This window comes from Neolamprologus multifasciatus, chromosome 17 (assembly GCF_963576455.1).
Source record: "Neolamprologus multifasciatus chromosome 17, fNeoMul1.2, whole genome shotgun sequence".
In the NCBI taxonomy this organism is placed as follows: Eukaryota; Metazoa; Chordata; class Actinopteri; order Cichliformes; family Cichlidae; genus Neolamprologus; species Neolamprologus multifasciatus.
In genome coordinates this window covers 28209281-28223524 of record NC_140455.1, presented here as the reverse complement: position 1 = coordinate 28223524, position 14244 = coordinate 28209281, and the positions used below count along the sequence as shown (strand labels likewise).

At 40.6% G+C, this 14244-nt stretch overlaps 1 protein-coding gene across 3 annotated transcripts in view; it reads left to right on the top strand.

The window, feature by feature from the left end:
- The window catches only part of cacna1c (calcium channel, voltage-dependent, L type, alpha 1C subunit), a 222779-nt gene that overhangs the window by 159591 nt on the left and 48944 nt on the right, over window positions 1-14244 (top strand). For 2 of the 3 annotated variants that reach the window (XM_085137899.1, XM_085137901.1), the window contains exons 9-11: window positions 1801-1888; window positions 2234-2318; window positions 12240-12330. In XM_085137899.1, coding sequence (XP_084994025.1) covers window positions 1801-1888; window positions 2234-2318; window positions 12240-12330 — 264 coding nt within the window. Of the gene's footprint in view, window positions 1-1800; window positions 1889-2233; window positions 2319-8994; window positions 9064-12239; window positions 12331-14244 lie in introns of all 3 variants that reach the window. The other variant, XM_085137898.1, reaches the window with a different exon arrangement.

Sequence of the window (14244 nt, the reverse complement as noted above, 5' to 3'; positions counted from 1 at the left end):
GACTGTGGACAGAAAGGTGAGACAGTGGAGAATTGGAAAATGAGCGTGGAGCCTAAGGATTTAGCACTCAAGGCCACACTCGCACACACACATACAGGATATGCGCACTGAACTGCACAAGCCCAGATCAATAGGATTGGATCTCCTGCTAATGTTCTGACAAGTGGGACAATAGCTGTTTGTCCTAATGCTCATTGATCTGCTGTTGTGGGTTTGAGTGTGGAGTCTGCAGTTCAATTTGAAGTTCCATCATTCCCCTAAATTTCACACAGATATCCTCAAACACACTTGAATTCTGCCCAGCCAATAGACATGACCAAAAAAAAAGTCAATAACAATACCAAGAGTTTCATCAGTTCTTGATCTCTGGAGAGCAGTGAAACACTAACAGCCTACACAACCTCTCTTAAAACCTTTGTGCTAATTGCTTGAAATCTGATTAGGAATATTGAGATAACGCTTAAACCTGAGCTTCAAAAAGAGTCCCACTTGTATGTTCAAAACTAACATAGGGAAGTTTACTTCTATGTAAAATATTCACGACAAGGAGGCATTTGCTGTGTTTATTTTCCAGCAGGCCTTTAAATATGAATTTGTTCACGTTTTAACTGCAAAAATTCCCAAGTCTCCCAGGTCCTGTCAGCTCTTATCTGAATGAATTTCCTTTGTTCAGACTGGATCTTTGGTTCTAACCTGTCTTTGACCTTCCCCAAGTGCACCGTTTAATCAAGTCTTCCTCAATTCTTTCTTCCCTCCTGTCACCTGGAAGCAATTTCACTGAATTTCATCATAATGATATGATATTTCACACTCGCTGGTCACGTTGGTTTTAATTGTCTTAAATTATTTTTTCTGCACGTGTTCTTTGTGCACAAAACCTCCGAAATCCAGGTGAGGTACAAACCTATAACTTTTTTCTGTAATCAATGTCTCTGAGTAGTAACTGAAAGAATGAGTTGGCGGGCAAAAGGTTCGGAGCTCAGCGATGCAGGATGACTTTAGTGCAGAGCCACCTCTCCAACTATTTGACAACAGCTGAGGCTGTGCAGCTGGTGAGGGCGCCCTCTTTGTGCCTCCCTCCGGGGTTCTACCAAGCACATTGCAACCTGGGGTAGACCCAGAAAACACCACAGGAATCCCATTTCCCAGCTGGCCTGGATCCACCTGGGAGTCCAGTACAGATAAATTAAGTCTTGAACTTTAATATTTAGTAAGTTTTTACAATCGGCAGACTTTTCACTGTAGCTTTTTATCATATTAGCTGAGCATGCATCAGCCAGAAATCATCACCTGTTCCCTGCTGAGAAAAGGTGGTACACTTCATCAACAGTGCAACAGCCTAAATGAATAGGGCTCCTGCTGCATCACTTCCTTTCACTCTTTTATTTGGTTCTTCCTTTTGTCTATGTGAATCACATGGAATCAGTCGTCATCAACTTTCATGGAACCCCAGCTGGCTTGAATGGTATTTCATTATTTGAGTGGTTGATATGGAAATAATTATTAATAAGGTATAAAGATCTATATTCTAGGAAACCAAAAGCTGCATTTGCATACTAACACCGTTTCTCCGTGGCAAAACTTTTCTTTCGTTACTTAACTTTTCTTCTCTCTGGCAGGGTTTTCCCTCTTCTTCTTTCCGAAGTATCCTTTTCTTTTAACTTGATCACTTTTGATGATGATTTTGCCAAAACCTTAGTCAAGATTTTCAGATTCTCTTTCCTGTCTTTCTCTCTGTTTGCTCTCTCTTTCCCATCAATTCTCTGCCCCGCTCCTTCTCTTCTGCTCCCCTCCTCCCAGAGAGTTTTCCAAGGAGAGAGAGAAGGCCAAGGCGCGCGGTGACTTCCAGAAACTCAGAGAAAAACAGCAACTGGAGGAAGACCTCAAGGTAGTTTGGTGTGTGTGTGTGTGTGCATGTGTCCATGCCAGAAAAGCTGTTACAGTCTTTACCAAAGACTTAGGTTCATTGTACTGTCAGTGTTCAGTAACCTGTAACCCTTCAGTAACAGTGAGCAGGGAAAGCAGAGCAAACTTTACTTCGAAGTTACCTAAGTTACAAAACAACACAAGCACTCCTCTTACCTCATGGAAAAGTGTAAAAAAATAGGGCACACGAAGATTGAGACACATGATACATATTCTAAAACATTTCATTCTTATGATTCCAAACAGATGTGAAGTTTGATCTTTCTGTTTACCCATCAGTATTTCCCTTGTTTGTGTGTGAATACAGGGCTATTTAGACTGGATCACTCAAGCTGAAGACATTGACCCAGAGAATGAAGAGGAGGGCATGGACGATGAGAAACCCAGAAATCGTGAGTGTGCGTTTTTTTTGACAGAAGGAAGAATGGTTCTCCGTGAAGATGACGCTGTATGCATGTGTGACTGAATTATTGTTTGGTGGTTAGGATTAGCTGTGTCAGGATATGGTGAGACTTTGGCAAAGGCTAGCTGGAATGATTTCCTCCAAGATGCATCGCAAGTTTGTCAGGATAGATGTGGATGTGTTTGCACTACATTTATTGCTCCGTCTATAAGTAGTGAGTCTCCTTCACACTGTTATGGCACAGTCATTAAATGAACAACTGACGTATGGGCAGAGTGACTGACAGACCGAGAAGATATTAATATTATCTGCTTGCTTTGGCTGAGAATCATCCTGAGGATTAAAACCTGTTTAGATATTAGTGGAATGTGTCAGACTGCAGCTAATAGCCTCTGGGCCCACACTGTGACACACAACAAACACACACTACTGCAGCTATGCAAAATTAACATAGGAACACACATACGCACTGTAGGTACACCCTAAGGAATTTGTTTACTTGTGTTTTGACAGAAATTTACACACACAAATTAACACCTTGTCTCTCTATACAAACACCTCCGGAGAGATGCAGGCACACATGGCTCATGTCTCCTCAGGAATGCACTATATTTCCTTGGGAGGGAAAGTAGACACTGGCCTCTTTAACCTGGAGGTTGGAGCTCAGAAGTTAGACCTTGAAAGAGGGACAATAAGAAAGAGAGGCAGTGATTTGACAAAATGCATGTCTGTTGTATTCCTGGACATGCACCCTTAGTATAAACAGTATGGACTGTGAAGTATTTTATAAAGGCTTGGAGCTAAGCTTGCTCACACTGGTAGTGGATGAATGAATAATGAGGACTAACCACGAAGAGACAGAGCGTGCATTCTGCTTACATTCTGCGCACAGCCACGCTCATCTCCTGAAAATCACTGTGGTTCATTCGGAGAAAACACTGATGACTGCCAAGGGAAAAAAGAAAGAAAGAGAAAATCTAATGATGATCTAATCTTTCAGGGGATATCAAGAAATTAACATGGTCAAATGAGCAATGACCCAATTTACATGAAAATGAGGCACAACACCCCCGTGGCTAATCCGTAACAAATCTGCTTGTTTTCACCTGTTACCACTGTGCTCCCCTGGGCCAATCAGTCTGGCAAACACACATCAGCAGTCTCTTAGATAGTGTTTTGGCCCATTAACAAACAAACAAATACAGTATGTGGCCAATTTTGAAAATGTCACATCAAAATATTATGATATTTTTTTTCTGCTCTAAGTTTTGCAAATTCTGCATCAGTGATATATTTTGCAGTGTCTGAACAAACCAAATATGGCTGTAAACCAGAGCCTGTAAGTGTTTGCTATACAGTAAACATACACACATATACATATTTTCCTCAAATAAATCTACCATGCAATCTCTGTGGATCACTTAGTTGCAAGATTAAGCCTGTGACATCTTCTAAACAGTATAAATTAGGCCATTAGAGGTAGATGATTCAACAAAATGATTAATATATATGATGCAAAGTTCTCTATAAGAAAGATCAATCATCGCTCTCTGTTTGTGAAGGTGAAAAATCAAGTCACTTGCTCTGTCTATTACTCTGCCTCCCCTCTCCCCGATGGATGGATCCTCTTGTGGGAAGATGAACGAGGGCAGTTTGTCCCTGCTGCCCAGGACATTTTGCATCAGCTCATGCATGCACAGCTCACCTAAATGTGTGTCCTAAGAAGCAATAGGAGACTCAGAGAGTAGAATAGATGAAAAGGGAAAAGTAGATGTTCAGACAGTGTAAGGACTACAGAGTGTACACGGACTCCAGACAATATCTAGAAAATCAGGTTAGGGGATTGTCTGAAGTTGCCTTTTATCACATGTGGCACACAGCAGCAGCAGAGGTTCGCTTCACGTGCATTACTGCTGTAGATAGTCCTGAGCAGGGTGTGCAGAAGTCACATGACACCCCATGGACTGCCTATAAATTCCCTCGATATTCACTAGACTTGCTGTTCTTATTCAGGTTAAATCAGCGTCATCGCTGGACAACCCTGCTGTCTCATGATGTTCTAACATGAGGCTCCCAAAGAAGATTAGGCTTGCAGTGCAACAGGACTGCACTAACATCATATTCAATATTATGAATATGAGAAGTTGATGATGTCAAGTATAATATATGTAAAATATGTGTGTTTTCTGTCATCTCAAGGGCATAGTCTGTATGCATGTCGTCCGTGCTGTTGCTGTCTACCATCTTGTTCTTGCATGCTGTCATCGTGTTTTGTTGTCCTTGCTGTTTGTGTTAGGAGTGTCTCCAGCCCACCTGAGAAGCAAGACCAGTATGCATGTCTGATCCAGTCATTCTCCTGACTGTCAGGATGGTGTTTGTGTATCCTCTGTGGCGTTGACGTGTGCTTCCATGTAATTCTGGTTGTGATAGGGCATGTGTACACCAAAAGTGGTTGTAATTACTTTTGGTCTACATGGCTTCTGTTTGGGATGCCTTCTTGATGGTGCAGTGATACAGTATATTGCATCTATCCTGGAAATGCACCGATCCCCTAAAGATTTGTAGAGGATGTGACCAAGATGTGCAGGCTACTGCTCTGTGGCTTCCCGCTGTGTGGAGTAATAAAACAGAAATTTTCAATTTATCTTGCAATGCATTCTCATCCAGGGATGTCAAATACTGCCGTTTTGTCCGATTCTCCTTGTCTGAGATTGATACGCAAAAATGTGTCCTACAATAAACACAGAGCGGTGAAAGATGTCCACATTAGGACGTTTGAGTTGTTGTGGTGAAATAAATCACAGGTTTGTTAACCAGGAGATCATAGCCTCCTGGTTTTCAGTCTTGTTTTTCCTCCTTTAAACCTGCTTTTGACTTTAGGTTTAGGTTTAACAAAAGATTGGAATTTGCGATTTAATGCTACACCTTGAAAAATGTTGTATTTGCCCAGCGTGTTTAAATGCAGTGATATGAGGTCCTTCGCAAACATTATGTGACAGACCCAGTGCTCCATAGCACAGGTACCAAAGGACAGCTGATTATCTGTGAGGTGTGCTGGCACTGAAAAAAAAACCCAGCAGCATTTGATGCTGTGGGAATGATGCTCTACTGTCCATTTTACAGTGGCGCCAGTGTTATAAATGTTGCTTGCTTTTAGCTGCTACTGCAAAAATGGTTCGATAGATCTTACACTGTGACATGGTAAATATGCATTTCACTTGAGGAAGGATTTTTGCTGTAAACCACAACTTAAGAAATCAACTTACAAACAAACAAAATAGATTAAATCATTATTAATATTATTCAGTTGAGCATCCACAGTAATCTAAATGCTGTGCCACTCTTCTGTGGTAAAGAAAGAGCTGTTGATTTAGATCTGCATTCCTATCTTCAGCTCAGTGCTCAGTGTAGTGACTGAAAGAATGAGCTTGCATATACAAGTGGCTGAAATGACCTCTCTGAAAGGTGTCTGGTCTCAGCCTTTGAGACAGGAAGAGGACCTTTGCCACACTGGCTGCTATACATTGGTCACTTCATATTGAAAGAAGCCATTTGATATGGTGCGATATAGTTCTACTAGGATGATTTCTAGTAGAGATGGCACGATACCACTTTTTTATGTCCGATACCGATACCGATATCATAAATTTGGATATCTGCCGATACCGATATGAATCCGATATAGTGTGTTTTTTAATCAACAAAACGTTTTTTTAATATCTTGCTGCTTTTTGTATAAGTTTTTACTCAAGTTTAAATAAATAACAACACTAAAGCTATTCTGTTATACCTGTATGTAAAAAATACACTGCGTCCAAAATATGTCATAGTTCAGCAACACTGATCAATCTAATAAAGTTAAACCTGCTCCATCCTCCCTATTCTGGTATTTTAAAGAGTACTTAGAAGAAATTTTAAGCAACCTAAATAATAGGGTTGCAAACTCCCAGCAAAAAAAAAATAAAAAATAGGGAACCACCCTCCAGCTCATGATGCTTAATCGATGTAATCAAATTTAATTTGATGCAGGGGGAAAATGCACAAAAATAAATTATTTTTCAAGAATAATTAAATAGATTCAACATCTTTCTTCAACAGAATTGCAGACTGCACAGATGGTATCTTCCCAAAGGAAAAAGTACTATAGCTTACTAGGGTATATTAGACTTAACAGTTACTATATACAGTAATGGACTTCTATATATTTTACACAAGATTAAAACTTTGGGTGTAAGAGTCAGATAATTATTTATTAAAAACTAGACATTTTAAATGAGAATAAGAAAGAAAAGTATGTCTTTGTGCCCCCTTTTCCCTGTTCATGCCCTATCGGCCCCCCTGGCTAAACTTTGCTAGATCCGCCCCTGCACAATTACCAGCCGTCTGCTACGTAGAAAAAGATCCTGGTGTAGAAAGTAATATTAAATAAATTCTAACAACAGCTTATCAAGCTTAAACGTGCTGCTGTTGTTCAGCCGCTGGTTTCCTCTTTCTGGTGAGAAGTGGGCCAAAAACTAAGAAGAGAGACGGACTCGCGACAGAAAAGCCGATCAGCTGATCATTAAGCAGTTTCACGATTGAAGCAGCAGGAGAGAGAGAGAGAGAAAGAGAGAGGCTGTCGCTCCAGGTATGGTTGTTAAGCTTAACGTGGGAATGCTTTACAGACATTCAGAGATGAACTTACACACTTGCTTTACTTCTCTCTGGGAAAACGTCCTCATAGATGAAATGCTGGTTTGCTAGCAAGGCTACAAATACACACAGCCGCTCTATCACGTGATGCACACTGCTGCTACGTGCTACGGTTATGAGCCGAGTTATGCCGCGTAGCAAGTTTTGTGAGGTGCTTTTTGGATATTTAATGGATCGGATTACATTTTTTATTTCTCGCCGATATCCGATCCAGTAATTTGGGTCAGTATCGGACCGATACCGATACGTAATATCGGATCGGTCCATCTCTAATTTCTAGATGAGCAGTTTCAGTTATGTTCAAATGGGAGTAGGCCCAGAGGTAGACCCAGGGCACGCTAGGCATGCTGAGATTATGTCTCTCAGTTGGCTTGGAAACACTTTTGGTGTGTCCCCGGAAGAGGACCTAACTTCTTGGAAATGGATTTTAAGAGGTCTCTAGAAGACAACCAAACTCTTTGGCCTTCAGTATATTGTGGGGCAGGGGCTCCTCTGATAGTCATCAAGGTGTTGATTTTGCTCTGAAGTTCATGCTGCTTTTGTCTGCTTCCAATATAGACAGTGGTAAAGGTGCTAATACACAGAAGGTATGGTTATCTCTCCAGCTACCCCCTTTGCAACCTGGCCCTTTGGGCAGGAAACAGTTGATTTGGTAACAGGCTTTGTTTAGTTCCAGAGTCAACTATACCTCAGCGAGACAGTGTATCCTGATTAAAACAAAGACTGGCTGACAAAAACATGCAGGGAATGGCTTTTAGTTAAATACTGCTCACTAGTATCTCTACATTTACTGGTAGGCTTTCCCTTTTGGCCTCACTGGACAGTATAAGAAGAAATTCCCGGGTTTACCACAATAGACTCTTTGTGTCAAGAGTCTCAACTGCCAAAACTCAAAACTTCCAAACCCTGTAACACTTGTTGGATGAAGGAATCATACCCTTCCCAATCAACCAGAAACTGGAGAATCCGATCCACCACAGCACACCCAAAATGCTACAGACAGCATTGGCCGAATGGTCACCCACCACCCTGCCAGGTCAACGGAGGGCTAGCCAAGAGGTACAGAGAGCTGGAAGATATGGGATTCATTTGGAACACATGGAATGGAGGATAGATTTTTATGGAAGCAGGTAGTTTAAGGCACACAGCAGAAGTGCCAGTCTTGCATGCTTTCATTGCTATCTTGTTCTTACATTCTGTCTTCTTCTTTTGTTGTCCTTCCTGTGTGTGTTAAAATTATTTCTAGCCCACTTGAGAAACAAGACCAGTATGCATGCCTGGTCCAGTCATTCCACTGACTGTCAGGATCGTGTATGTGTCTGTTCTTTGACTTGTGCTCCGATGTCTATCCACTTTAGGATTAGGCATGTATACATTAAAATGTTTTCAGTTGTAATTATTTTTGATCTGCAGGGCTTCTGGTTAGGATGCCTCCTTAATGGTAGAGTGATACAATCCCATCTGTCCTGGAAACACACCAGACTCCTAAAGAGTTTGTGGAGGATGTGACGAAAAAGAAAGATGTTCAGGCTACTACTCTGTGGCATCTCACTATGCGGAGCGAAACAACAGAAATTTTTCAATACACTTTGTTCTCAGTCACCATCTCTTTTTAACCTGCCTTTTTACGTTTGTTTTCATTCGCTACCTGGCTAGATTTGAGAAAAGATTGTGATTTGGGTTCAAATATGTACCTTTACCAAGCATGTGGAGATTAAAAGATTAAGCGGTACAGGAGAGAAACAGACATGAGTGATTTTGTGCCAGTAATGTTAGTACTCTGTACCTGCAGTAATGAAATGAGGTGTGACTGCAAAGAGGGAATGCCATTTTTCCAGAAGAATTCCTAGTTCTTTGTGCGTATTTTGGTATATATGAGCATACTTGTGTGAACGCTTCATGTTAGTGTTTGTGTGTGTGTGTATGTGCGTGTTTATTGGTCTGTCTTGCTGAGCCGTGCTCTCTATCCCCAGGTAAGAGCCATCATTTTCTGTCCCTGCGTGGAGCCGTGAAGAAAAATGCGGCTTTCCTTCGTAAGGCGTGTGCGTCTGTCTGCATGGTCCAGCACTAGTTAAAGCTTTACTGGATTCTAGACATGCAAGCAGATTGCAACCTCTCTGCTCACCTATACTCCCCACTTTCCGATGCCTCTCTTCCTCCCCTTTTTATCCACTCCCCCTCCAGTGGAGTAAGCATCTTTCTCTGCAGCCTCCAGAGTGGGGATCAGCTGCCTCTCAACACTGTAAAGTAGTTTATTCTCTTCCTTACCCTTTTTCATGCACCAACCACTGAATGATGATTAAATATGAGGGCCATATATATGAATATCCTCCGACAGTGGAGACATGGAATTTTCCCCCTGATAACTACCCCTGCTGCTGGTAAAATTGCATGTCTTTATTACATTAAAATCTTTACAGTGTTTCATGGCCCTTTAAATTACTTAAGTACATCCAAAATGTAAAAAAAAAAACCCAAAAAAACCTCAAAGTCCAGGGAATAGGGATACAAGGAGAGAAATAACATTACTGTGCTGAGATGAAACAACTTTTGTAGGAAAGGATCTGCATCTGCCTGACTTGTCTGAAAAAATAACAAGAGGATGTCATCACAGAAAACAACTGGAGTGATGGTTTCGTACCACACAACTCATGAAAAACACTGTTCTTACTATTGTTAGTGATGTCAGAGTCCTCTCCTTGGTTTTTCAGATTCCTTTCCCTAAAGTCCCCCCCCTCCCTCCTGCATCACTATTAGCCTTGCTAGCTGCGATAATGAAATACAGTGGAGAAACAGCTTTGAAATGAGAAATTTAACATTTTTATAAAATCAAATTACCAAAAGCCTGCATGAAAAGATTTGTGTTGTCATTATTAAGACAATGATACAAAGTAGAATTCAGTGTCTTTTGGGGGGTTTGAGTGACATTTTAAATTAAATATATTTTTCATTTTTGTGACTGGAAAGAAAATCTGTTTTAGTTTGCTGACAAAAATACCAAAACAAACACGAGACGCTGTCATAAAAACACAAATTGTTGTGGAGGATGCTTTTTTTTTTCCAGAAATAGCGCCGTGAGTTCATGTTCAAGCTCACCAACACATGCCAACACTTTCTGTTCTATCACTTTTCTGTCTTCCTGTCTTCCCTCCTCTGCCCCTCCTTTCAATACTATATGTTCCTTTTCCTTCTTCATCTCCTTCCCTGTCTCTGTGTCTCAGGTCTTTGGGGTTTTACTCTAACAATAGGCTTTAAACTAGTTCAGCGCTCCATTGAGGGGAAGGCACCAGGCTGCTTTTATATTTGAAAGGCTTTTAGCCTCAGGAGAGACCAGAGGGGCCTGAGTGCTTTTAACTAAGTAGCATAGCAGCAGGTGGCACGTGTCGAGGTGAAGAAACACACAGCGTGTTCATGGCAGAGGTATTCAAGTTGAGACAGACCATCGTGATCTCTACAGCACTAAACTCGTTCATCCCTGCCATGTGTCAAAGTACAGTAACCTAATGCACTGTTCACTCGCTGTAGCTTACTTTGACACATCATTGGGCTTACAAGCCATCTCTTGCGATAACCAAGAGATACATAACCACATAACCTTTGGAGTAATTTTTTAAACATGACTTCATGACCTCGCCTGGTGGATTTCTCAAGTTTCAGTAGCAAATCTGCACAAAAGACCAACAAAATGCAGGAATACATGTAACTGGACTTTTTGGCCCAGAATCAATGAGTAAATGAAAAAGATAATCCCAGTCAGAATAACATTATTCATATCTTTTTTTTTTTTTTGTAATTGGGGTTTGTTTGCAGGTTTTTCGAGAGGGTTGTGGTTAAGTGCTGATCATATTATTTGGTTTCATGCTGTAAGATCATTTGCACCAGTAGGTTTTACTGAAGATATCTTATTTTAACAAAAGAGGCATTGATATTCATATGCAGTACCTGGCTCTGGTGCCCAGAGGGTGTTACAATAAGTGTTTGAGGTGACAGTGAGGGGAATGCAGCTCATTCCCGCCAGCAGGCAAAGACTGACAGAAGCAATAAAAACCAATGTATCACTTCATATCAATCTCTCCAGCAGCCATCCCCACATTCTTTTCTCCCCGTCTCTCCCGCTAACCATACCTCCCTCAGTGCCTCCATTACTTTCGCCCTCCAATCCTGCCTTTCTATTTTCCTTCATTTTTTCTTCTATTCCATCCTTACCTGCCAATTTATATTACTCCTGCCTAAGGACAAAGTGCCACATTTGCAGTGTACTTGTGATTTATATAAACAAAGAAAAAACTTTCCACCTGTTTGCAAATCTGCAAAATTATCACTGGGGCGAGGAGTAAAACTGTACTTTTTCTTTTTAATAGTTTGATTGTTTTTAAAGACCAACCCTCTCCCCACACACCATCTATAGACTACAGATAGACATCTTTTTTTCCCCAACTCTTTGGGTCTTGAAATCACAAATGGATTTGATCAAGTTTTAATCCCCTCAAAGTAAAGCAATCCCCCAGCTTGAAAATGGAAATCCTTCTAAATAGCCCCAATGTTGAATACCCAAAATTTAAAATCGAGCACAGAAATGGTTGACTAATTTCAAAAATTGTGGCGATGTCAATAAGCATGCTAATGCTTCAGCTTAGTTTCATTCACCACAGCAGCAATTGGCAAAATTAGAATTAGTCAACCTTTTCCTCAAGTGTTGTGTCTGTGCTACCTTTTTAGCTTTAGGCATTAAGCTGTGGAATTATATTACTTTGGTTTAGCACCACAAACTAACAAGGTTGCAAGGTTTGTGTCCCAGGATCCCTAACTGGCAACTTAGTGTGTAATTAGTGTGGGCAATCAGTGCAAAATTTGGGAATGGTTTTATTGACTCTAGGGTATGTGTGTAGCCGTGTGCCTTAATTAGCAGGATTGAATAATGCTGACTTTTTAATTCCTATACTTCAACAGTGATTTTAATTAGCTTGTATGCTAGTGCAAGATAACTCCGATAAAGATCAAATGTTTAACACCAACCAAGTGTCCAGTGCTCCTCGGTACCTGAACACTGGTTGCAAGTGTGTTGTCTTGCACCTGTAAAATTCTACAGTGTTTTCCGTTGCATAATTATGATGTCCGACCCATTTCTCCTTCTGGTTAATTCATCTCTCTTTCTGTTTCTCTCCACATCTGTCAATTTTTTTCCCTTTCTCTGCTGCTGCTCATCTCTGTCTCTCAGTGAGCATGCCAGCCAGCGAGAATGAATCAGTCAACACAGACAACGCCCCCGGGGGAGACGTAGAGGGTGAGACCTGCTGTGCCCGGCTGGCGTAAGTATCTCACCGTCTTTCACAGACACACCTTTTCTCCTCCCTCTTTTCCTCAGCTTTCTCACCCATCTTTTGTCAGGTTTAAGGACAGATTGCATCCTGCAGTATTGTGCATGGAAGAATTGCCTCAGATTGCTTGTATACTTTACTGATCTCACAAGTCTGTTAGACTACAGTAGCACAAAGCTGTCAATATAGTCCACATGGATAAAGTTCTGTTAGAGTAAAGTTGGATAAATCTGAAGGGGAACTAATCAGAGCTGCTGCTCCTGGAAGCTTTTTTTTTTTTTTTTTTAACTCGCTAGTTTATTAGTAGTACTGCCCTTTTTTCCACTTTCTTTCGGCAAACTGTTGCTAAGCAAGCAAATTGAGGGAGCAAAAACTAGTTGCTAGATCGCAGCTCCAGCTAAAAAATGATTTTAATCTCGTTTTACGGTTGTTTTCCTCATATCACAATTATAAATGTGCTATTGCTATCAGTTTGCAAACTAGAGGTTTATAATTTGAACACAGTTTTTAAGTTTATCTAGTTGGGTAGTGAGAGCACACAACTGCTACACGTGGTACAAGGACAAAGCCAATCATTGCTTGGGAGCTAATGAATTTTGAAAGGCAAGACAAATCTATCTTATGTAAATCCTAACTCCATCTAATAGTATTCCGTCTTTATTTTTTCTTTCATCTCTCTCCGAGTTTCCGTTCTCTCCCTCTCTACCCACTTTTCTCTGTTAGCTGTTGAAGTGCTTTCTTCCGCCCCTGTGGGAGCTCACAAACAGCTGACTCACTCATTCCCGCTTCCCGCTCTGCTTTAATTTTTTACATTATTCAAACAAATGTGTTGCTTTCTTTCTTAGACACAAGACAGCACAGGGGCCGCGACCCCAGCGGACTTATTTCAGTACACACATGCAAACACACCTGCATAAAAAACTGTTGCTCACGAGCAGAAATGCATTACACAGAAACTTTAATCTTAAATTTAAACTGATTCACTCTCAACTGCAGGCGCGATAAGGCTAGTTGGCACACGTGGATGGCACGCTGTTGTTTATCTGTACTCTCACTGTCCATCTGTTATTTCATCTTTGTTATGTTGTATGTGTTTATTTGTGATCTGTCAGGCTAAAATAATAAAAATAAAAGGGTATGTCATATGTGAAGCTTAAGCTGGAACCAGAAATGAAACATGGAATAATGAAATGCCAAATAAATAAGAAACCAGCAATTTGATACTTACAAATTAATTTTGTAAGTAAACTAATTTTCTATTACATTTCACAAAATTACTTTTTTTCTTTTTCACAGTTTCTTTTTCTTTGTTGTCATAAAGTAGTAAGTTTCTTTTACTAAAATTAGTAATTAGACAATTATTTGATTGGCTATGTTGCCTCACTTTAGTCACCACTAACCTGTGAGGACATGCAGTTCTGGATTATGTTTTTTTAAATTAAATATTATTATTGGCTACGTAACGGTTTTTCCAAGTACTCACGTTGCCAGTCAGTGTAATAAAGATGATGTATTGCAATACATCCTCATCCCAGGCACTACAGGCTATGGACATCCATGCCATGAAGCTCCAAGTGTACAGTATCTGTACTGATTTTAATGCCAGAGGAGGTTTGGAATTCTGCAAGTGTCGAGTCAGCAGGGTGTTGGTGACTTTTGCACACTACACACCTCTGCACTCGTGCATGGTCTGCCGCTTTATGGCTGCGGTTTCTAAATTCTCCCAGTTTGCAATAAAACCACTTTTAGTTCACTGTGAAATATCTAGAAAGAAAAAAATTTTACAAGCTCACTTGTTGCAACAGTGGCTTTCTGTTATGGTACCATGGTTGAATTCAGCGATCTCTTTAGAACAACCATTCTTTCACAAATGTTTTAAAGGCAACCTGCATGGCTAGGTGCTTT